General features: G+C 41.2%; 1 protein-coding gene across 2 annotated transcripts in view; it reads left to right on the forward strand.

The window, feature by feature from the left end:
* The first annotated feature begins 1,772 nt into the window (after window positions 1-1,772).
* The window catches only part of LOC142208451 (peroxidasin homolog), a 41,101-nt gene continuing 20,035 nt past the window's right edge, over window positions 1,773-22,838 (forward strand). Inside the window, exons 1-11 of one of the 2 annotated variants that reach the window (XM_075276963.1) lie at window positions 1,773-1,958; window positions 11,317-11,388; window positions 11,467-11,538; window positions 14,398-14,469; window positions 14,626-14,697; window positions 15,843-15,914; window positions 16,002-16,171; window positions 16,514-16,631; window positions 17,002-17,171; window positions 17,386-17,658; window positions 18,010-18,126. In XM_075276963.1, the coding sequence (XP_075133064.1) occupies window positions 1,798-1,958; window positions 11,317-11,388; window positions 11,467-11,538; window positions 14,398-14,469; window positions 14,626-14,697; window positions 15,843-15,914; window positions 16,002-16,171; window positions 16,514-16,631; window positions 17,002-17,171; window positions 17,386-17,658; window positions 18,010-18,126 (1,369 nt within the window). In that variant the 5' untranslated portion in view covers window positions 1,773-1,797. The remainder of the gene's footprint in view (window positions 1,959-11,316; window positions 11,389-11,466; window positions 11,539-14,397; window positions 14,470-14,625; window positions 14,698-15,842; window positions 15,915-16,001; window positions 16,172-16,513; window positions 16,632-17,001; window positions 17,172-17,385; window positions 17,659-18,009; window positions 18,127-22,838) is intronic. The other variant, XM_075276964.1, reaches the window with a different exon arrangement.

Genomic DNA, 22,838 nt, shown 5'->3' on the forward strand with positions numbered 1-22,838 from the left:
TACTGAGTGCAGGGGCCACTAAGGGACACAATACTGTGTGCAGGGGCCACTAAGGGACAGCGTGCATGAATGCAGGGGAGGGGGGGGGGGGGAGCCCATGTCAAAAGTTCACCACGGGGCCCCGCCATTCCTAGTTACGCCACTGGGGCTCTATATACCTTGACTTCCAAGTGCTGCGAACTTGCCAGCCCGAGATACATGTAAGAGTACGGTCAATGCATTCCTATGGGAAAAAGTCAGCTCCCGCATAACGCAAGCTGCCAGAAATCCCGACTAGCATATGGTGCGCTGTCACAATGTGTTTGCATTGAACTTACTCTCGCATTTAGCTCGAGCTGGCAAGGTCTGATCACTTTCAAACTTCACCTGCAAGCACATCTCGTGGCAGCCCATTATATGCTAGTCGGGATCCCTGGCAGCTTGCGTTATGCGGGAGCTGACTTTTTCTCATAGGAATTCAGTGACCAGCGTTGATTGGTCGAATGTACAGCATTCGGCCAATCGATGTTGGTTCTGCTGGAGGATCGTCTGTGAGGAGGCGGAGTCTAAGATCGGTCTACAGCAGTCTCCATTGTGGGCTGATCTCAGGAGTAGCAGAGTTGAGCGCACAGCTCTGCTACATTTCAGGTGTAGCAGAGTTGAGCGCACAGCTCTGCTACATCTCAGGTGTAGCACAGTTGAGAACACAGCTCTGCTACACCTGAGATCGGACCACAATGGAGATTGCTGGGGACCGATCTTGGACTCCTCTGGGGGGGTGATGCCAACTTCTAAATGGTTTTGACTCCCCACCTTTCATAAGGAATAACTTTATGTTAAGTTCACAGAGCCAGGTGAGTGCTTAATTTTCGCAATATACATTATAAGGGTAGCATTTAATATTCCATATGATGTACTGGGAATTTTGAAAAACAATGTTTGCTCATCTCTACTTAGGAAGCCTTTGCATCTTTTTTGCGTTAATTGTTCTAATTTTCTGAGGTAATGACTTTTGGGTTTTCCTTGGCATCATCAACAGTAACAGAAAGAAACACTTGGAAAAGTTCACTCTGTTTGTAATGGCTCAATGTAATATATGGGTTTCACTTTTTCATCTGAATTACTAAAAAAAAGATAACTTTATGATGATATTCTAAGTTATTTAGATGCACTTGTAGCTGCTTGTTTTCAATAGACTTTTGTGAAATAGACCGCTCCTGCACTGTGTGTGTGTGCTCTGGTAGCAAACCAATTGCTTCTGAAATTTGCCCTAAGCACTTTTTGGATTCGAGATTAGCAGAGATGCTGATTTTTAGAAGATTCGTTTAAAGGAGCTTCAATAATTCATATTACTGTCCAGAATGGTCAGAATCACCGTTTCAGCCTCCGGAAGAAATCTCTGTGAGATTGGAAAGATTGAAGAGACAGAAAGAAAATCCATTAACAGTTTGGTATTTGTATTGAAGTGTGCAGATGTATTATCATGGACTTCTATATCACCTGCTGCCACTACTCCCCACTCGGTTAAACAAGCAGGCCCCGTAAGTGGGAAGAGTGCCCAGCAGATGGCAGCAGAAAACCCTATAACAAACGTGGTTTATCCAGGAGGTCTGCTTGACAGTCTTCATAAATGACTTGTCATCGCTCCAAGGGCAAACTGGAATATGAAGAGCTTCATAGAACACAGAAGGAGGGAACATGTGTTTTGGGCAAGGGGTGTGAGTGATATTAACAAGAAACACATGTTCTCTGCTCCCTCCTACAGGGGTTTTAGAAGCCTCAGTATCCTTACTGATCAGACATTGTAACAACACAGTAATGAACATGCAGTGGGGATTATATGGACTCCTTCTCTTGCTTTTACCACACCAACAGGTGGCAGCGTGCCCCAGTCGCTGCTTGTGCTTTCGGACTACTATCAGGTGCATGCATTTGATGCTGGATTCTATCCCAGATGTCCCTGTGCAGACCACTGTACTGTGAGTCATCAATGCTATTCATGATATGTGTGTGCATCTAAAGAGAATGTGTTCTGTCTAATCTTATAGAATTTAATCTTTGTCTGCGATAGCTGTTTCACATCCAAAGATCACTGGGAAAGATTTATTAATAGTGTCTAAGTTTTTGACCGTGAAAACCTGAACTAGACCGTCCTAAACTGCACCAGATTTATCAAAGTGTCTATTGCTATTTGAGAAATCTGGAGTATTGTGAGACATTAGTTGGCTTAGTAATTCTAGAGCATTTTGGGGTGCACATTATCACACCTTAAATCCTCCAATCCTGCCTCTTTTCATGACCCATGCCCACTTCTCATACAAGTTGTAAAAATGTCTACAATGCGTGATAAATATGGCACAGCAGTTTATTTGCCATAAATTATGAGCATGAATTACACCCAGGATTCCACTTAAATCAGCGGACAGAAGAATCCTGCAAGCAGTGTATGGAGTCCATGGGTTTCCACGGGTAACTTTTTTTAGGCGGACAGTGTTTCTATGCTTCAAATCCCTATATGGACCCGAAAGAATAGAAACCAAGCTCTAACATGAACCTATGCATGGAGGTTGACATTGTAGTACTAGGGCAGGTAGCAGATAGTTTGAAAAGTTGTTTTCTCACATCAATTCACATTGTCCTGTTTTCCTATTCCACTCTGGTAGTTTCTGGGGCCTACATCCAGACTCTAGTTTTTATATATAGAAACATATGCTATGGCCCCTCAATTCCCATAGGTTGTCCTCTCTGCCTAGTGATCCTGATTTCATACAGACATCCACTGAGATTGGATTTGTTTGTTTTGTGTCCCGAGGCCAAGTATGTAAAAGAATGCATGATGTAAGATGGCTGGAAATGTGCTTAACGTCACTTGAAATTATTGTTGAGAGGAAGCCAATGTGATTTGCATATGTTCTCTGGCAGTGTCATGTGTAACTAGCTGTGCAATAATTGCTGTAAAACAGGGGCTCATGAATGTTGTGGCACTAAAAGATCCAGCATGCCATTTCAGCAGATGTCTTAATATTTGGAAAAGCCCCTGCGGCAGAATTGAAACTGCTATACCACACGTTTCCTTGCAGAGGAAATTCTAATGAATGTCTGAATGTTTAACATCTAGCCATGCTGGGTCCTCAACAGTGTGGGCTGCTCCAGATAGTAGAGGTAAGAGGGGCCCAAGGAGTTTACCCATCCATAATGTCTGATATGAATTATCCTGTTGTAACAACCACTGTGAGCTTGCCATGTGACTGATATAGCTCTTGTCTAACTGTTCGTCATTAATCGTAAGTTAAAGCGGGCCTTTCATATCCTCAGGCACAATTGGTTTTATATACCGAATTCAGTGTCATTACCAATCTCTGCCCACTGTTAGAAGAGCATTCCTGACAGTCTAGCTGGGATGTGAGGAACGCCACCTTGACAGTACAGGGCTATGGACGAGTACCCTCGGGATGGGGAGGCATTCCTCACAGCTCAACTAGACTGTCAAGAATGCAGAGTGCACTGTTCTCCCAATTACATCCTGGAGAATAGATTTGCATATTTTTTACCCAGAATCCCTAGCAGAGCAGGAATGACTTGTAAGTCTCCGTACTGCCTATGTAGGCAAACACTCTCCCTGATGTGTACGATTGTCCCCTGACCCTGTTCTATAGTCTCTCACTCTGCCAAATCAGTATCCCTGCGCTATGCTGAGGAGGCCCAATAGGCCGAAACGGCGCTGTCCATAGCTGGGAATCTGTTCCTTTTGGAACAGAAATACTAATTTGACAATTAAATCCACATCATGATTAAATAGACTTTATAACTGAGTCATGCATGTTGTTAAGGATGCTGGCCTCTATAGGGTGGCGTATAGAGTGCACTGTTCTCCTAATTACATCCTGGAGAATAGATTTGCATATTTTTTACTTCTGACAGTGGGCAGAGATAAGTGACGTTATAGCGACACTGATATCTTCAGCCCAGGGGCACATAACAAGAAAGCCAACAGTGCGCTGTCAGCTTTCTAGAGGTATATAACACTGCATGTGCCTGAGGACATGTAAAATCATCTTTAAAGTGGCTGTCCAGTTTCAGACAGATATTGAGAGAAAAATGTTTTTGTTTGTATGACGAAAAAAGTTCTCAAGTTTTCCGATATAATCTCTGTATCAATGCCTCACGGTTTTCTAGACCTTTACTTGCTGTCATTCATTCTGCTTACTTCCTGTCAGTTCTGCTGCTACACTTTTGACCCCTTAAGAACACAACCTAAAAGTTTCTTATGGACCAGGCCTCATTTTTCAAAACTTGCTTGTGTCAATTTATATGGCAATAACTTTAACTTATACAAGTGATTTTGAGAATGTTCTTCATGACACATTGTACGTCTACTTATTGGTAAACACTGATCAGTATTTGTGTATTGATTTAAAAAAATATATAGGAAATTTTGGGGGAAAAAATTTTCAAAATGTGAAATGCTCTGCTTTTCAGACAGGTAGTCATACCACCGAAATACATGAATAAATATTATCTACTATATCTCTACTTTATATTGGCATCATATTTTAATTGTTCTTTAGTTTATTTTGGATGTTAGAAGGCTCACAAGTGTAACAGCGATTTTGCTGATTTTTACAAGAAAATTTCCCAAACTAATTTTTTTTTTAGAAACCACTTCAGTTCCTACAGTTCCTGAAATTATAAAGGCCTGTGTTTTAGAAATCACCATAAATCACCGCATTTTCAAAACGGCACCCCTCAAATAATTCAAAACCGCATCTGGGAAATTTGATAAGCATTTAATGTAATTAAAACAATGTTGAGGTGAAATTTAGACATTACGTTTTTTTATGTAGATTGTGAGCCCCACATAGAGCTTACAATGTACATTTTTCCCTATCAGTATGTCTTTTTTTTGGAATATGGGATGGAACTCCATGCAAACACGGGGAGAACATACAAACTCCTTGCAGATGTTTTTTTTTTTTTGCCCTTGGCGGGATTTGAACACCAGGACTCTAGCGCAAGGCTGCAGTGCTAACCACTGAGCCACCGTGTGGCCCCAAATTTAGACATTTCTTTTTTTTTTTTTTTCTTAACACATTAATTTAGCCCTAAAAATAACGCATTCACAAAGGGTTAAAGGTGAATATGTATCTTACAGTTTGTTATGCAATTTCTCCAGAGCACAGAAATCCCCCACACGTGCGTGTAAATTGATTTTTGGGCACATGGCAGCGAACGGAAGGGAAGGAGCAACACAGGGTGTTTGAAATGCAAATTTTGCTGGCATCGTTTTTAAGTGCCATGTCTCATTTGCAAAGCCCCTAGAGTACTAATACAATGGAAACCCTCCAAAAGTAACCCCGTTTTGAAAACTTCACCCTTCACAAAACATATCAAGGGGTATAGTGAGCATTTTGACCCTATAACTGTTTCTTAACATTGGGACGTGAAAATGAAAAATTACTTTTTTTGCAATCAACCTTCAATTTAACCCCAAATTTTTCATTTACACATCACCATCTTTTGCATTACCATCTTCTGAGAAGTGTAACATTTTTATTTTTTGGTTGACAGAGTGGGTTGAGAGCTTATTTTTTGAGGGACCAAAAAAAAATAATTTCTTTTCAATTTATTTTTTCCACAACGTTCACTGTACAGGTTAAATAATGTTTCAGTTTTATTGTACAGATTGTTACAGATGAGCAGATACCAATTATGTATTCCATTTGGCAGCAAGATCAACTGGATATGGAGGCTTCTTGCATAACAGCACACACACACACACACACCCCATTTCTTTTTGACTGTGGCATCTATGGGATTAAAACCCTTGATCAGAGTAGAGTTCCGACCAGGGGTCAATTTCAGTTACACCTAACATCCGCTCTTGATGCCGTCTGCTCAGATAGTGAGTGGGTGGCTGGCCAGTGACTTAATAGTAGATCTATTTGCGTTAAGGCCAGGTGGCCAGGACATACTATTCCGTCCGTGGTCGTTAAGGATTTAAGGTTGCCATGTCAACTTGGAGAAACTTCTGTAGCTCAGGGTTTCCCCGGCTTGACCAATTAGTGGTTGATGATACCTATATAAGACCCCTCCTTCTTGACTCAGGTTACCGACTAATTTTTGTACTACTCCTGGTTTGGCTATGTTTTCTTTTGTGACTATTAGCTAACCCCTTAGCTTGTTTTCGTATTCTCTTTTGTCTACGCCTTCTGCTTGTGACGTGCCCATTTGGATTTTTGACCTTTGGCCTGTTTCTAGATTTTGCGTTTGCCTCCTGATTTGGTCTCTGATGTCTTCTCCTGATTCTGACCTGTGCCTGTACAACTTTTCTCCTATCTGTACTCCACTGTGTAAATTATAGTGGGTTTTGTTTTGGTTCCTGTCTTGGCTTACAGAACTGTGCTAGTTTTAAATAGCTGTCTCTACTGCTCGCAGTTATCAGCCAAACTCCTACTATTGCTTTTGTGAGGCTTTGCATCAAAACCATAACAATTCCAGTGGATAAAAATCAGTTCATTGTCATGTGATATAAAGTCCTTGATTATGTGATGGACACACAGATGCACAGCTCGTTACAGTCACAGCACAGTAATTAGACATCTATCTGGTAATTAGCTGTGCACCTGTGTGTTTATCACATAACAATGGGCTGATTTTTATCCACTAGAAGTAAGCAGAATGAATAACAGCAAGTAGAGATCTAGAAAACCATAACAGACCAAAAAGTATATTGGAAAATTGTACAAACAAAAAGATTTGTCCTCAATATTGGCCTGTGTGATGTACAGGCCATCCTAGCACATGATGTGAGTGTGGCCGTCAAGGGTCAACTCACTCAATCTTACACTCATCCTTCACTACAAACTGAGCATAAATCACACCACAAACAGTCAATGCACCCCCAAATACAGTGTTGGCCAAAAGTATTGGCACCCCGGCAATTCTGTCAGATAATACTCATTTTCTTCCAGAAAATGATTGCAATCACAAATTATTTGGTATTATTATCTTCATTTAATTTGTCTTCAATGGAAAACCACAAAAAAATTGTCAAAAAGCCAAATTGGATATAATTCAACACCAAACATAAAAAAGGGGGTGGACAAAAGTATTGTCACTGTTTGAAAAATCATGTGATGCTTCTCTGTGTGTAATTAACAGCACCTGGTACTTACCTGAGGCACCTAACAGGTGGAGGCAATAACTAAATCACACTTGCAGCCAGTTGAAATGGATTAAAGTTGACTCAACCTCTGTCCTGTGTCCTTGTGTGTACCACATTGAGCATGGAGAAAAGAAAGATGACCAAAGAACTGTCTGAGGACTTGAGAAGCAAAATTGTGAGGAAGCATGAGCAATCTCAAGGCTACAAGTCCATCTCCTAAGACCTGAATGTTCCTGTGTCTACCGTGCGCAGTGTCATCAAGAAGTTTAAAGCCCATGGCACTGTGGCTAACCTCCCTAGATGTGGACGGAAAAGAAAAATTGACGAGAGATTTCAATGCAAGATTGTGCGGATGGTGGATAAAGAACCTTGACTAACATCCAAACAAGTTCAAGCTGCCCTGCAGTTCGAGAGTACAACAGTGTCAACCCGTACTATCCGTCGGCGTCTGAATGAAAAGGGACTGTATGGTAGGATACCCAGGAAGACCCCACTTCTTACCCAGAGACATAAAAAAGCCAGGCTGGAGTTTGACAAAACTTACCTGTGAAAGCCAAAAACATTTTGGAAGAATGTTCTCTGGTCAGATGAGACAAAAGTAGAGCTTTTTGGGAAAAGGCATCAACATAGAGTTTACAGGGAAAAAAAAGAGGCCTTCAAAGAAAAGAACACGGTCCCTACAGTCAAACATGGCGGAGGTTCCCTGATGTTTTGGGGTTGCTTTGCTGCCTCTGGTACTGGACTGCTTGACCGTGTGCATGGCATTATGAAGTCTGAAGACTACCAACAAATTTTGCAGCATAATGTAGGGCTGAGTGTGAGAAAGCTGGGTCTCCCTCAGAGGTCATGGGTCTTCCAGCAGGACAATGACCCAAAACACACTTCAAAAAGCACTAGAAAATGGTTTGAGAGAAAGCACTGGAGACTTCTAAAGTGGCCAGTAATGAGTCCAGACCTGAATCCCATAGAACACCTGTGGAGAGATCTCAAAATGGCAGTTTGTAGAAGGCCCCCTTCACATCTCAGGGACCTGGAGCAGTTTGCCAAAGAAGAATGGTCTAAAATTCCAGCAGAGCATTGTAAGAAACTCATTGATGGTTACCGGAAGCGGTTGTTCGCAGTTATTTTGTCTAAAGGTTGTGCTACCAAGTATTAGGCTGAGGGTGCCAATACTTTTGTCCGGCCCATTTTTGGAGTTTTGAGTAAAATGATCAATGATTTGACTTTTTTTTTTCATTCTCTTTTGTGTTTTTTCATTGCAAGCAAAATAAATGAAGATATTAATACCAAAGAGTTTGTGCTTGCAATCATTTTCTGGAAGAAACTGAGTATTATCTGACAGAATTGCAGGGGTGCCAATACTTTTAGCCAACACTGTACATGCTGCTGCCACCACTGACTTTGGGCTCAGTGGAAACCTCTCTCACATATATACGCGTCTGTCCAACGGTCGCACGCAAACATGCTTCAAAAAGGTAATGGGTTCGTAAAGGAATGAAAAGTAACCTTAAATTTAACAATTTAATACCCAAAGGGATCGGTGTTATATATAAAAAGAAAAGAAGAGTAACAACTTATTTGAGAAGTAAAAAGTCTTAAAAATAACAGGAGAAAAACAGAATACTTAGGATTCTTTGTTTCCTGGAAGCTTGAAGGATCTCGCTTATGGAATTGGACACATCCTGCTTTGTTAGTTGACTTCCATAGACGTGACAAGTAGTAAGATAAAACAGTTTCTTATGACTTATGCAGATCGCAGTGCAGTTAAGATCAGACTGTACAGTTCAGTGTATAAGCACGTATCATAATATGACAAGCTACATCTTTTTCCCCTCTTCCACGACAGTGCCAGAGAGCGGATTTGCCCCCCAGAGACAGGAAACCTACCAAATATAGGTGGTGCCTTTCTCCCATTAGTAGTTTCCTTTCCCTGGAGGGAGACCAACCTACCTGGGTGCTGTCAGGCTCCTGCTGGATACTTATCACAACGGAGCAGAGACATGGAATGTCCCTGGTTGGGGTCCACTCCTAGACACCCATTTTTCTCAAAGGCTGCAGGAGGGAGCTGTCCACTGCCAGGGATGGGACAGAACCTCTTTCCATCCCATATCGTGGTCCTCTTCTTTTCCTCACTGGCGGGCATAGATGATAGGGCTGAAACCGTGGAGAGTCCCTCGGAGTCAGAGGGTTTTCTATGATGTTCTAATTCCTCCTTGCCATGCTGCCGGAGTTCCGTGCATTAGCAGGAGAAGGTGCTAAAGTGCTCTTGTCGGGGAGCCGAGGATAGGACGTGCATGGCGTCCACTGGGAGTGCTATGGAAGTCTAGGGTATGCCTTCCAGTGGATAGGACAGGACCCAGAAATTGAATTTTGGTGGGAATCTTATTAAAAGGGAGCAAACACAGGTAGAGACAACAGGAGGTCCCTCAGTTTTTTTCCCTGGATCCCAAAAAATAACCCACTATCTCAAACGTGGGAGTTTGGTTTGGCCTATATCTTCCCTCCATTTTTTTCTGATCACAGAAATTATCAGAAAAATTATACAGGAGGGAGCGATAGTCATCCTGATCGCCCCCTTCTGGCCAAGGAGGGCCTGGTTCTCTTTACTAAGGATCCTGTCTGAGACAGACTCTTGGAACCTCCCAAAGATTCCAACTCTTGTAAGGCAGGATCATATTCAGTACCCAAACTTCATCCGTCTCCACTTGATGGCATGGAATTTGAGAGGGAATTATTAATGTCTATGGGTTTTCCATGACAGTTAGTAACATCCTCTTAAAGAGTAGGAAGCTGGTTACCTTGTTCAAGTTCCTGTAGTTCTTAGGTAGCCCCCTAAATAAACTACAGGGAATTCTGATCCCACATATCCTGGATTTTCTCCAGAATGGCCTGGAAAAGGGGCTATCCACTAGCACACTTATGTTGCAGGTCTCAGCTTTGGGTGCCCTTTTTCAGGTCAATCTGACAGAAGATCCATAGGTTAAATAGTTTGGCAGAGCCTCTTTTAAAGGCAGACCTTTTGTCTAAGGTTCCTTTTTGGAAATTAAACTTAGTACTCAATGTGGTGACTAGGCCCCCTTTGAACCCATCTCCAAGCTCTGTCTGCCAACCCTTCCTTTATGGTAGTGCTAGATGATAGGGTTATGCTCAGGCCTGACCCTGCTTTTGTTCCTAAGGTTGCTTCCAATTTCACCCCACCAAGGAAATTGTTCTACCATCCTTCTGTTCCAGTTCTAAGAATCCTAGGGAACTAGATTTCCACTGTCTGGGTGTGAGATTGGGTTTAGTGGAATCAAAAAGTACCCTGATTAGATGAATGAAACTGGCAATTACTTTAGCTTATAGTTCTTTGGCGGTGAACAGGGAATCTTAGGGCCCATTCCACCAGGACCATTGGCACTTCATGGGCGGAGAAGGTGGAGCAGATCTGTAGGACAGCTACCTAGTCTTCACCCTCCACCTACTTTCATCACTACAGGTTGGCTTTGGTAACGGCCTCTGATCTCTCTTGTGGTAGAAATGTGATCTAAAGAGTGGTCCACTTCAGGATTGATTGGATATATTGACAGCTATAGTATATATATTTGTTCATATATATTCACGCTTTGTTATGAAGTGATGTCATGGTGTTCATGGACATATCTGTACACAATGAGGTGCCCCTTGATGATCAATAATTTCTCTCAGCCAAGTTCCAGGAATAACTGAATTAGTAGGATTGGATAGATCCTGCAGAAACCTTGCTTAAATGCTGGTGTGCCATGCCATAGTGTCTAGATGTTCTTTATTGATGGGATTTTATGGGGCAGATTGTACATCCAAGGCAAAGTAGTTCTTAACCTAGCTTGAGATGATTTACATTATAACTTCTACTCTATTCACTTCCAGTGCAGCATTCAAAATTCACCTGGCATTGTTTTTTTCTTCGCCACTAATTCTCAAAGCTGAACTGTAAAATTTATCGGGCTTCATATTTGGTCATAGGTTGCAGGATTTTGTATCTGCTAGTGTAATGTGCACACCAGACACTGCTCATAGTGATACATACTGATATATAAAGGAATACCTTTCCACAATGCAAAGTTATTATGGGCACATCTGTCAGCAGCTCAGAAAGTGGTTAGAGAAGAAACCATATAAAATTTCACACGTTATGCTTTTTGTCTCTACAGTGATCTGCGCTTCAATCGTATTCGAGAGATACATTCTGCCGCTTTCTGGAACATGACAAACCTACATACCTTGTAAGACTCTTCTTATATAGCTGAAAGGAGATTAGACACATGGTGAACATTGTATGAACTGACCCTATGTCTTTGTAGATTACTAAACAACAATCAAATCAAGTGGATTTCACAGAGATCATTTGACGGTTTAGAAGTTCTTAAATTTCTGTAAGTGCTATCTATACCATATATTCTTTGACTACACTGGCCTTTATTGTATATACGGCTCTCTGACAGCTCTTCTCTCTATTATATATACTATTAACTGACTGCACTAGCATCCATCATTTATGCTTCTCCTTGACTGCATAAGCCTGTCATATATGTTGCTTTCTAACTGATTTGGTCTCTCTCATATATCCCATTCAATGACTGCACTGACCACTATTATATATACTATTTTCTTACTGCACTGACCACTATCATATACAGTCCAATGAAAAAGTTTGGGCACCCCTATTAATCTTAATCATTTTTAGTTCTAAATATTTTTGTGTTTGCAGCAGCCATTTCAGTTTGCTATATCTAATAACTGATGGAGACAGTAATATTTCAGGATTGAAATTAGGTTTATTGTACTAACAAAAAATGTGCAATATGCATTAAACCAAAATTTGACCGGTGCAAAAGTATGGGCACCTCAACAGAAAAGTGACATTAATATTTAGTAGATCCTCCTTTTGCAAAGATAACAGCCTCTAGTCGCTTCCTGTAGCTTTTAATCAGATCCTGGATGAAGGTATTTTGGACCATTCCTCTTTACAAAACAATTCAAGTTCAGTTAAGTTTGATAGTCGCCGAGCATGGACAGCCCGCTCTCAAATGATCTGAAAACAAAGATCGTTCAACATAGTTGTTCAGGGGAAGGATACAAAAAGTTATCTCAGAGATTTAATCTGTCAGTTTCCACTGTGAGGAACATAGTAAGGAAATGGAAGACCACAGGGACAGTTCTTGTTAAGCCCAGAAGTGTCAGGCCAAGAAAAATATCAGAAAAGCAGAGAAGAAGAATGGTGAGAACAGTCAAGGGCAATCCACAGACCACCTCCAAAGAGCTGCAGCATCATCTTGCTGCAGATGGTGTCACTGTGCATCGGTCAACAATACAGCGCACTTTGCACAAGGAGACGCTGTATGGTAGAGTGATGAGAAGGAAGCCGTTTCTGCAAGCACACCACAAACAGAGTCGCCTGAGGTATGCAAAAGCACATTTGGACAAGCCAGCTTCATTTTGGAAGAAGGTCCTGTGGACTGATGAAACAAAGATTGAGTTGTTTGGTCATACAAAAAGGCATTATGCATGGCGTCCAAAAAAAAACAGCATTCCAAGAAAAACACTTGCTACCCACTGTAAAATTTGGTGGAGGTTTCATCATGCTTTGGGGCTGTGTGGCCAATGCCGGCACCAGGAATCTTGTTGAAGTTGAGGGTCGCATGGATTCCACTCAGTATCAGCAGATTCTTGAGAATAATGTTCAAGAATCAGTGACGAAGTTGAAGTTACGCCGGGGATGGATATTTCAGCAAGACAATGATCCAAAACACCGCTCCAAATCCTCAGGCATTCATGCAGAGGAACAATTACAATGTTCTAGAATGGCCATCCCAGTCCCCAGACCTGAATATCATTGAACATCTGTGGGATGATTTGAAGCGGGCTGTCCATGCTCGGCGACCATCAACCTTAACTGAACTTGAATTGTTTTGTAAAGAGGAATGGTCCAAAATACCTTCATCCAGGATCCAGGAACTGATTAAAATCTACAGGAGGCGACTAGAGGCAAAAGATCTACTAAATATTAATGTCACTTTTCTGTTGAGGTGCCCATATTTTTGCACCGGTCAAATTTTGGTTTAATGCATATTGCACATTTTCTGTTAGTACAATAAACCTCATTCCAATCCTGAAATATTACTGTGTCCATCAGTTATTAGATATAGCAAACTGAAATGGCTGTTGCAAACACAAAAATATTTATAACTAAAAATGATTAAGATTAATAGGGGTGCCCAAACTTTTTCATAGGACTGTATACTATTCTCTTACTACACTGAACTCTATCATATATCCAATTCAATGACTGCACTGGCCTCTATCATATAGTCTATTCACTATTGCAGACATTCTTTTTTTCTGACATATACAGTATCCTATTCCCTGCTGGCACTGGTCTCTATATTATATGACTGGACTGTCTATATCCTTAAAGGAATCCTATAATTAAAACACAATTTTTTCTGGTTCACACGTAGGAATAGCCTTTAAGAAAGGCTATTCATCACCTACCTTTAGATGTCTTCTCCGCGCCGCCGTTCCAAAGTAATCACGGTTTTCGTCGGTATGCAAATGAGTTATCTCACAGCATTAGGGACGGGCCCTAGCGCTCAAACCACACTGGGGGCGTCCCCACTGCTACGAGAGAACTCTAGCGCCGCCTCCATCTTCTTCAGGAACGTCCTCTTCACGCGTCTTCTTCCAGTGCAGGCAGTCAAACTTGTAGGCCTCAGGCAGAGCCAATTGCACATGCCCGCGGCCACAAGAAAAATGGGCACTTACACAGTAAGTAAGCGGCCATTTTCTTGTGGCAGTTGGCTCTGCCCGAGGCCTACCAGTTTGATTGCCTACACCGGAAGAAGATGCGTGAAGAGGACGTTGCTGAAGAAGATGGAGGCGACACTGGAAATTCTCTCACAGTATTGGGGATGCCCTCAGTGCTGTTTGAGCGCTAGGGCCCGCCCCCAGTGCTGCAAGAGAACTCATTTGCATACCGTCGAAAACCGGGATTTTTACGGAACGGCGGCGAAGAGAAGACAATGAAAGGTAGGAGAAGAATAGCCTTTCTTGAGGCTATTCCTACGTGTCAACCAGAAAAAAATTGTGTTTTAATGATAAGATCCCTTTAATACTGCTCATTGAATGCAGTGGTTTCTCTAGCATATGCTAACTGTGCTGATCTCTGACGCACATTGCGTTCCCTGGTAGCACTGGTCTCAGCAATATGTGCTGCTCTTGTTCTTTTGTTGTAGTTATCTCCATAAGAATGACATCCGCAGTGTACAGAAGAATGCTTTCCATGGCCTTCCATCACTGGAGCAGCTGTAAGTTTACCTATACAAATCATTTCTGTTGCTTTAAAGGCCCCTCATGGGAATAATGGAACAGTAACTAATCCAGACTAACTGTGGAATCTCCTCTGTTCCAAATGTATATTATACATTACTCTACCACTTTCTATGTCTATTTTCTTGCACCAGATATCTTCACTTCAATAATTTGGAAACACTTGAAGCTGAAACTTTTGGAGATCTACCTAAACTGGAGCGGCTGTAAGTCACATCATTACTGAACATCTCAGGAGGAGATCACCTGCTACCACGAATGAAGAGGGTTTTTATCTAGTTATCAGTTCTCGGTCCTCATTGACATGGCCTTTTGTGTGTGATGATAACAATAGGGCACAGCCTATGTTTTATATGTTTAATGAATGCAATCTATTGCTCCCAGTTATCAGACACTGGTATCTTTTAAAGATTTCTCGGTATAATGAAAAGTTATACAATGCTCTGATTTGTTTCAAATCCTCAAATATGTTGTTTTATTTTCAATAAGTTTTTATATTTAAATGTTCAAAACAAGAAAAAAAAACAAAACCGAAAACAAAAATGTATCAAAAGCCTGGCTCATAATGAGTCAGTTCGGTCATCACTAGTGTGTATGGGAGATATTGTGTGGAATGGCTACTATGGGACATTATACTGTATAGAGGCCAGTATGGAGGACATACTGAATGGAGGAGCCACTATAGAGCATTATACTATGTGCAGGGGGCACTATAGGGCAGTATTCTCTGTGGAGGACCGCTATGGGACATAATACTGTGTGAGAGCCACTATGGAACATTATATTGCGTGGAGGATGGCTAGTAGACATTATAATTTGTCAGGCCACTATGTAACATTACACTGTCACAGTGTAACAGTGGATCTTTGGTATGAATAGAGGAGGACATGTTCTGGACAGGACCTTTCCATGGTCCCAGTGCTTAAGTTGGAATTTTTTTTGAGGGGAACTTTGGAAAAACGGTTCAACCACCCTAAAACCCCGCCCCCCATGGATACGCACATTCTTGCACACTCTATTATGCCCAATATTGGCATACATTATGCTCCATAGTGGCCCCTGCACACAGTATTATATGCCCTGAAGTGGCCCCTGCACACAGTATTATGCCCCATTGTGGACACCCATGTACATTTATACTCTGGGGTCTTTTCAGACCCCACATGTGCCCATTAAAATAAATGAGAACACATTCAATCCATGATTTTCACATTTTGAAGACATGTGAATATGATCTAAAGATTGCCAAATTGAAGGATACAAATTAAGGATTTTGAAGAGAAGGTGTTGATCTGGCAAACTTAGTAAAGTCAGTAGTCAGTAAACTACTTTAATGTTTTACTGCTTCCAGATTTTTGCACAATAACCGGATCACCAAGATTCAGCCAGGAGCATTCTCTAAGCTTCCGTCTCTGGCTCGGTTGTAAGTGTTCCATTCTATACTGTTGAATGATAATTGCTTATTAATGTGATGAAAAACTCATTAGCGCTTGACTTCTTGTGTGAATAGACGCCTGGACTCCAATCCTTTGTCCTGTGACTGTGAACTTATGTGGCTGGTGGATCTTCTCCATACATTTACCGGGAGGAGCAGCACGCACACAGCGGCAACATGCGAACACCCTGTCCACCTGCGTGGTACATCAGTGAGCTCACTGTCTGTGGACCAATTCAACTGTGGTTAGCCATCACATTTTCTCATGAATTCTATTATTTATCTCCTCTTAGTCACTATTCAGCACTTCCTTGATTGTAAATGCAATGCCAGAAGTGAAATAAAAGCTGATGTATAGCTAGAATGGTACTAGAAAAGATAATAGTGCTAAGAGGAAGCAAGGAAACTGATTTACACTAAATATTCTAAGTATTCTTGTTTACCTTTCAGGGTTTGTAGAGAGCTGGGTGATTATCCCATGTGGACACTGTAATGGCTGCTAGTGATGCTTTTCTTATCTTCTAGACAGCCTGTTACTTGATGTGCTTAGGTTACACTCATGTTGTTTAGGACAACTTTATTTTCAGAGATGCCTCGTATTATATCAGAACCAAAAGATGTGGATGTCACTCTTGGAAACACTGTTTATTTCATCTGTCGGGCAGAAGGAAACCCCAAACCTGATATTGTTTGGCTACATAACAAGTGAGTCCATCCTGTGACCATACACAGAGAATAGTATTTTCCCAGAGTGTGGTTGTATCTTTCAGGCACTGTATTAATTCACTGTATGGTGGTATTTGGATTGTACTTGATAAAGAGATGTGTATGTTTTGTATCATATGGTTGTTTAGGTAGTGGTGGTATTATTTGGATAGTACTGCTTGTGATACTTGGGTACATATCACTGAGGCTTGTGGTATTGTTGCTTCACTTGCATAAGTTTATTATTGTATTTCATAGCAGCTTTTGTACATTACATGGTACTTTGAGGAAACTGTACCGTTTGAGTAGTGTATGGTTATATTGTTATGAATTGGGTATCGTGAACTGTATATCTTTGATTTCTTTGTAGCAATGAGATTGATACAAGCTATGACGGGAGGCTGAATCTCTTACACGATGGGACCCTGATGATACAGAATACACAGGAATCTGATAAAGGCATTTACCAATGTACGGCCAAAAACATAGCTGGGGAGGTCCGAACACAGGAGGCCATTCTACGTTACGCCGGCAGCCAATGTAAGTGACATATACTGAAGACTAGGAGAATCATTAGTGCAATATCAATATCTATTTCTGGAAAATCTGGTTGACAACTAATAGGAATAGTCACTTTCCTAAATTCCAATGATATAGGTAGTTTTGCCATCCATATCCATTGTCACACAACTTTTTCAGAAAAAGAAATGTTCTTTAAAGCATGTATATTTTCAATATTTTGTCTTTCTTACAGCAAAGCCGTTTTTTATAATTCAGCCCCAGAACACAGAGGTCCTAGTAGGCAGCAGCGTAACACTTGAGTGTGGCGTCTCTGGAGATCCGAAGCCACACATTACTTGGACTTCAGACACAGGAGATCCTGTCTCCACTAATGATCACTTTACCATCACCACCTCTGGGGGCCTCTACATCCAAAATGTCACCTTCTCTGAACAAGGGCTTTATTTGTGCCACGCCAGCAATAGTGAAGGCTCCATACAAGCATCTGCTTCTATTATTGTACAAGGTAAAAATATGCCCAAGGTTCTGTTTGTATTTCTAAGCTCATGTCTTCATATTATTAAAGGGATCATTCACTTTGGGCACTATTTTCAGATTAAGAAGGTTTCCATAAAGGTTGCTGAACACATGCACTGTATTTTCCTTAGTGATAGCTGCTTTACTGCTGTTGAAAAAAAGGGAGGGATCTTAGTGACAGAGGTTGGTGTGGAGGAAGGGTTAGCGGGCACGCAGTCTTACTTTGGCTTCTCACAATTACTTGTTGCCTCTGCCATAAATTGTAAAGTTTAGTCAGGTGCAGTTTAACATAACTTGCTTTTTTTTTACAATTACTAACTGGACTATTCCCTCTTTCTAGAAGTGCAGAAGTTTGCTGTGGTTCCCAATGACCAGACTGTGACCGAGGGTCAAGATGTCCATTTTCCATGTTTTGCAAGTGGACAAGCAGCTACAGTCATAACCTGGACTAAACATGGTAATGCCCCCGTACTTTCCTATCTTAGCTGTAAAACTTCAATAAAAAGTATATCAATATAAAAAAAGAGAAGCTACTCTTTGATATATTGCTCACCTCTGATATATCAAAAATCCACCCATGTGATGCTGGTGCCTGGAACTAATGCCTTGGACTCTGCTCAGTGGGCAACATGTTTGAAGTCCCGACATCCAGTGTACTAATACAGCAGAGATCAGGAAGGGGATGGTAGAAATCTTTATTGCTTAATGTGAGTGAATAAAAGTCTTCCCTGGTCATTTGGTGTGGATATAAGTGCATGACTCTACAAGACACAGCCCTGATCATGTCAGCAAGCAGTGATATTGAAAACTAAGTAGTATTGACAACTAAATTGTGTTAACTTTTCATTGTGCAAAGAATTACTTTTGCTGAAACCACAATATCCCTTTAGTAAACCCATCCTTTGGAATTCCACTAATTACAGTAGAACACGGCTGATCTGGCACCGGGCCTGTCTCATGATCTCTGCTTGGACTTTGCCTGCCAGCCCTCAGCAGGGTATAAAGCACATGACACTGTATCCTCAAAAGACTGCACTAAAAGTGAACAGAAAGGGGTTTTCCAATGAACATAACCATCTTTACTGTAAATCTGTAGACAATCTAATGGTTCAGATTTTTAAAGATTTTCTCTAACCATTTCAGTGGAAATAGTCTTTTTGCCTTGCTAGGTTGCCACTGGATATGATCGTGAATGCAGGAACTTTGTATGGACGGATACTGGTCATAAACCCAGCCAGAAATCATATCTGGGCTGCTAAGCCTTATGTGACAAACGTTGTTGCAACTGGTGTTTTTACTCCATTCTCTGATAAGTGTTGTGGCAGAAATGATGACTGAAATCTACCCCGGCCACTAGCTGGTGTAGATATCAGACTACGTGCATGAACTTCCAGAAGATGCACTTACTGTATTTTTCATATTATAATCATCAGCAGAAGCTCTAATGAAGCCATTTCCCGATTACAAAGAGAGCTTGGCATCTGTACAGCTCTCTCCCTCCTTGCCACACACTCATCCGTCAGATCATTGCAGGGCAGGAGAGCGGAAGCTGCATTCTCCATACTGCAGCTGGGGGACCACAGTCCAGACGTCCATCTCTGCCACTGCCTCCCAGTCCTTAATAACGATAGCGGCCAGGGAAAACATTAATCTCCCGGCCACTGTAACCTTAACCCAATACATTAGAACAGTGGCAGCAGGGATTGTCAATCCCTTCTGTTCTGATCGTGATGTAACAGGTTGGTGAACTGTCAGTTCTGAGTGGGGGCAGGGGAGAATTATACTGTGTATGGGGGGCAATAATACCCCATTTGTGCCCCCCACATAGTATAATGGCCCTTAGTGCTCACCACACAGTGTAATGCTCCAATAGTGCCGTTCATATATTATAATGTATAATATGTCCCATTATTGCCTGTCATAGAGTTTAATAGAATGATGAGAAAAGACTGTCCTTGTACTGAACAAATCAGGTCCCTATAAACAAAAATAGATAAAGGGAATACCTCAAGGGTTAACTGGCCAGGTGAAAGGTACCCAATAAGAAAGGTGCACAAATCATACACCTTAAGATATAAAAGTCCAAATGAAGCAAGGACCTATAGCTCTTATTATTAGATATGTCCCTGTGGTCCATATAGGTGAAGGTAGAAGGAATAACCTAAGGATGATGAAGGTAAAGATATTTGTGAACAGTGTGTTCCAAAAAGAACAGAAAAAAACACTGGCTTGTCACTTTTTGAAAATGTGCATCGGAATGGGCTTGGTTTAAAACTGTAACTTTACAACACATTTATGAGACAGAAAAAAACAAATATGGCACAGATTTTCTTGTGCAAAGTAGACCAAGTTTAAAATGGTGTAAACTTACGCTAGGTTCACACCTGTGTTCAGCACTTCGTTCTGTGCTTTCTGTCTTCTGCATGCAAGAAGACGGAAAGCACAGACCGGGTCCGGACGTGAGCGGCGGTGAGCGTTTTATGCTCTCCGCCGCGAAACCGTTTTTTTAAATCCGGACACAGAGTACTGCATGTCCGACTCTGTGTCCGGATTAAAAAACACGGTTTCGTGGCGGTGAGCGTTTTATGCTCTCACGGCCAGACATCTCTCTCACCCATTCAAATGAATGGGTGAGAGAGACTCCTGCAGGTTTCCATCTCCTGCTCTGTTTTCTGCAGGAAACGGAAACCTGCATAACGGAGTGCCGGGCGCAGATGTGAATGAGCCTTTAGTTGCAGATTCAACTGTAGACAGTATTTTGTCCCATGGGCAATGGAGACAGGTTTGTGGTGCATGCAAAACTGAGTCCGAATTTTGACATATCTGAAAGTGAGACAGATTTATGAAGATCCATACGACAAATGAAATATGTCTACAACTACGAACAGGATTCATCATTTTAGACAGCTCACAGTTCAAAAGTATTGACAAATGTGTCCCAGTGTGCACAGTCATAAATTACCGTTAGCACATTCTCCAAATGTCTTAATCGATCTTCTCCTATGTGTTTTCATTGAAAAATTGTTAACATATTTTTTTTAAAAAAGCTTCATAAATCACACATACATTATGTAAACTCCCAAGGTATATAATAAAAAGTGATCTCACTAGTTGTTGCAAAATATAAGGCCTCTGGGTAAAAGACGACTGTATACTGTATAGTATTCACAGTCATAGCCGTAGGTGCTTTTCAGAAAATAAAGTATTTCTCCTAGAAAATGATTGTAATTATACATATTTTGTTATGCACTTGTTTAATTCCTTTGTGTGTACTAGAACAAAACAAAAAAACAGACATAAAAAAAGGCAAATTGGACATAATTTCAGACTAATCCAAAAATGTGCTGGAAGAAAATGTGGGCAATACAAAAATCACACCTGAAACAAGATAAATATCCAAGACGTTGACTGAATCTTTGTGTTGTGTGTTTGTGCCACATTAAGCATGGAGCACAGAAAGAGGAGAAGAGAACTGTCTAAAGGCTTGAGAGCCAAAATTATGAAATGGAGATATTGATGTTGGTACACGGTGCTGAACATAATCCAGAAGATTACAACCTATGGCACTATAGCTAATCTCCTTGGACGTGGACAGAAAAGAAAAATTGATGAAAGCTTGCAACACAGGATAGTCCCAATGGTGGATAAGCAGCTCCAATCAAGTGCCAAAGAAATTCAAGCCGTCCTACAGGCTCAGGGTACATCAGTGTCAGCACGAATTGTCCATCGACATTTGAATGAAATGAAATGTTATGGCAGGAGACCCAGGAGGACCCCACTGCTGACACAGAGACATAAAAAAGCAGTTTGCCAAAATGTACAGTACAGTTTTCCAAAATGTACATGAGCAATCCAAAATGTCTTGTGGACAGATGAGATCAAGATGGTGATGATTCATAGATGTTTTGGGGTTGTTTTGCTGCCTCTGGTACTGGATGCCTTGACTGTGTTCAAGACATCATGAAATGTGAAGATCCCCCAATGGATTTTGGGTCTCAATGTAGGGCCCAGGGTCAGAAAGTTGGTTTTTTTGTCCTAGTTCATAGGTCTTCCAGCAGGATAAAGACCCCAAACAACTTTAAAGAGCATGCAGAAATGGAAACAAAGCACTGGAGAATTCTGAAGTGACTACAATGAGTTCATATCTATAACCCATTGGACAGCAGTGGAGATATCTTAAAATTGCTGTTGGTAGAAGGAACCCTTCAAATACCAGACCAGGAGCTGTTTGCAAAAAGAAAAGGGATCCATGTTTCCAGTTGAGGGGTGTAAGAAGCTTGTTGTTGGTTTAAGATGCAATTGATTTCAGTTATTTTTTCCAAAGGGAGTCTAACCAAATACTAAGCTGAGGGTGCCAGTAATTTTGTCCAGCCAATTTTTGGAGTTTTGTGTGAAATTATATAATTTTTGCCTTTTTCTGTTTTTTTTTTTTTTGTGTTGTTCCAATACACACAAAGGAAATAAATATGTATAGCAAAACAGAATTTACTGTGACTAAATATAATAGTTATCATTGTTTGCATACATTATATATCATATCAGTTAGAATCCTATTAATATTATAAATGTGAAAGTTTGTGAGTTTGGATGTTTGTGGGTTTGTGTGTTTGGATGTTTGTTCCTCAATCACGCAAAACACGCTCGACCGATTTGGCTGAAATTTTCCACAAACATATTCACTACACTTGATTGCGCAATAGGCTACTTTTCGTCACAACAGCGCACATACGTTTGTGCCAGGACCCCCACAAAACCCAAACTCACACCACCATCTCTGCAATCTCACACACTTTGGACCATAGCAAGCCACAAAATTCATATTGCCCTCTGCAGCCTAGCCCCTAACCCCACACAATCACATATACATATACTTTACTACTTTGCCCCTCCCCTTAACGATACTCCAGGAGGCTCTCTTTAACGCTCCGGAGCAGCCATGTTTGCCGACCCCCACCGCTCTGACAATCCGCGACACCGCCCACCCATGTCAATACCCCTAGGAAGTCTAATAAATGCAAAAAAAAAGTTTAAAAAAAAGTAAAAAAAATATAAAAACAAATAAAAAGGATTAAAAATTCAAATCACCTCCCTTTCCCTAGAACACATATAAAAGTAGTTAAAAACTGTGAAACATATACATGTTAGGTATCCCCGCATCCGAAATCGCCC

This window comes from Leptodactylus fuscus, chromosome 6 (assembly GCF_031893055.1).
Source record: "Leptodactylus fuscus isolate aLepFus1 chromosome 6, aLepFus1.hap2, whole genome shotgun sequence".
NCBI classification, from domain to species: Eukaryota; Metazoa; Chordata; class Amphibia; order Anura; family Leptodactylidae; genus Leptodactylus; species Leptodactylus fuscus.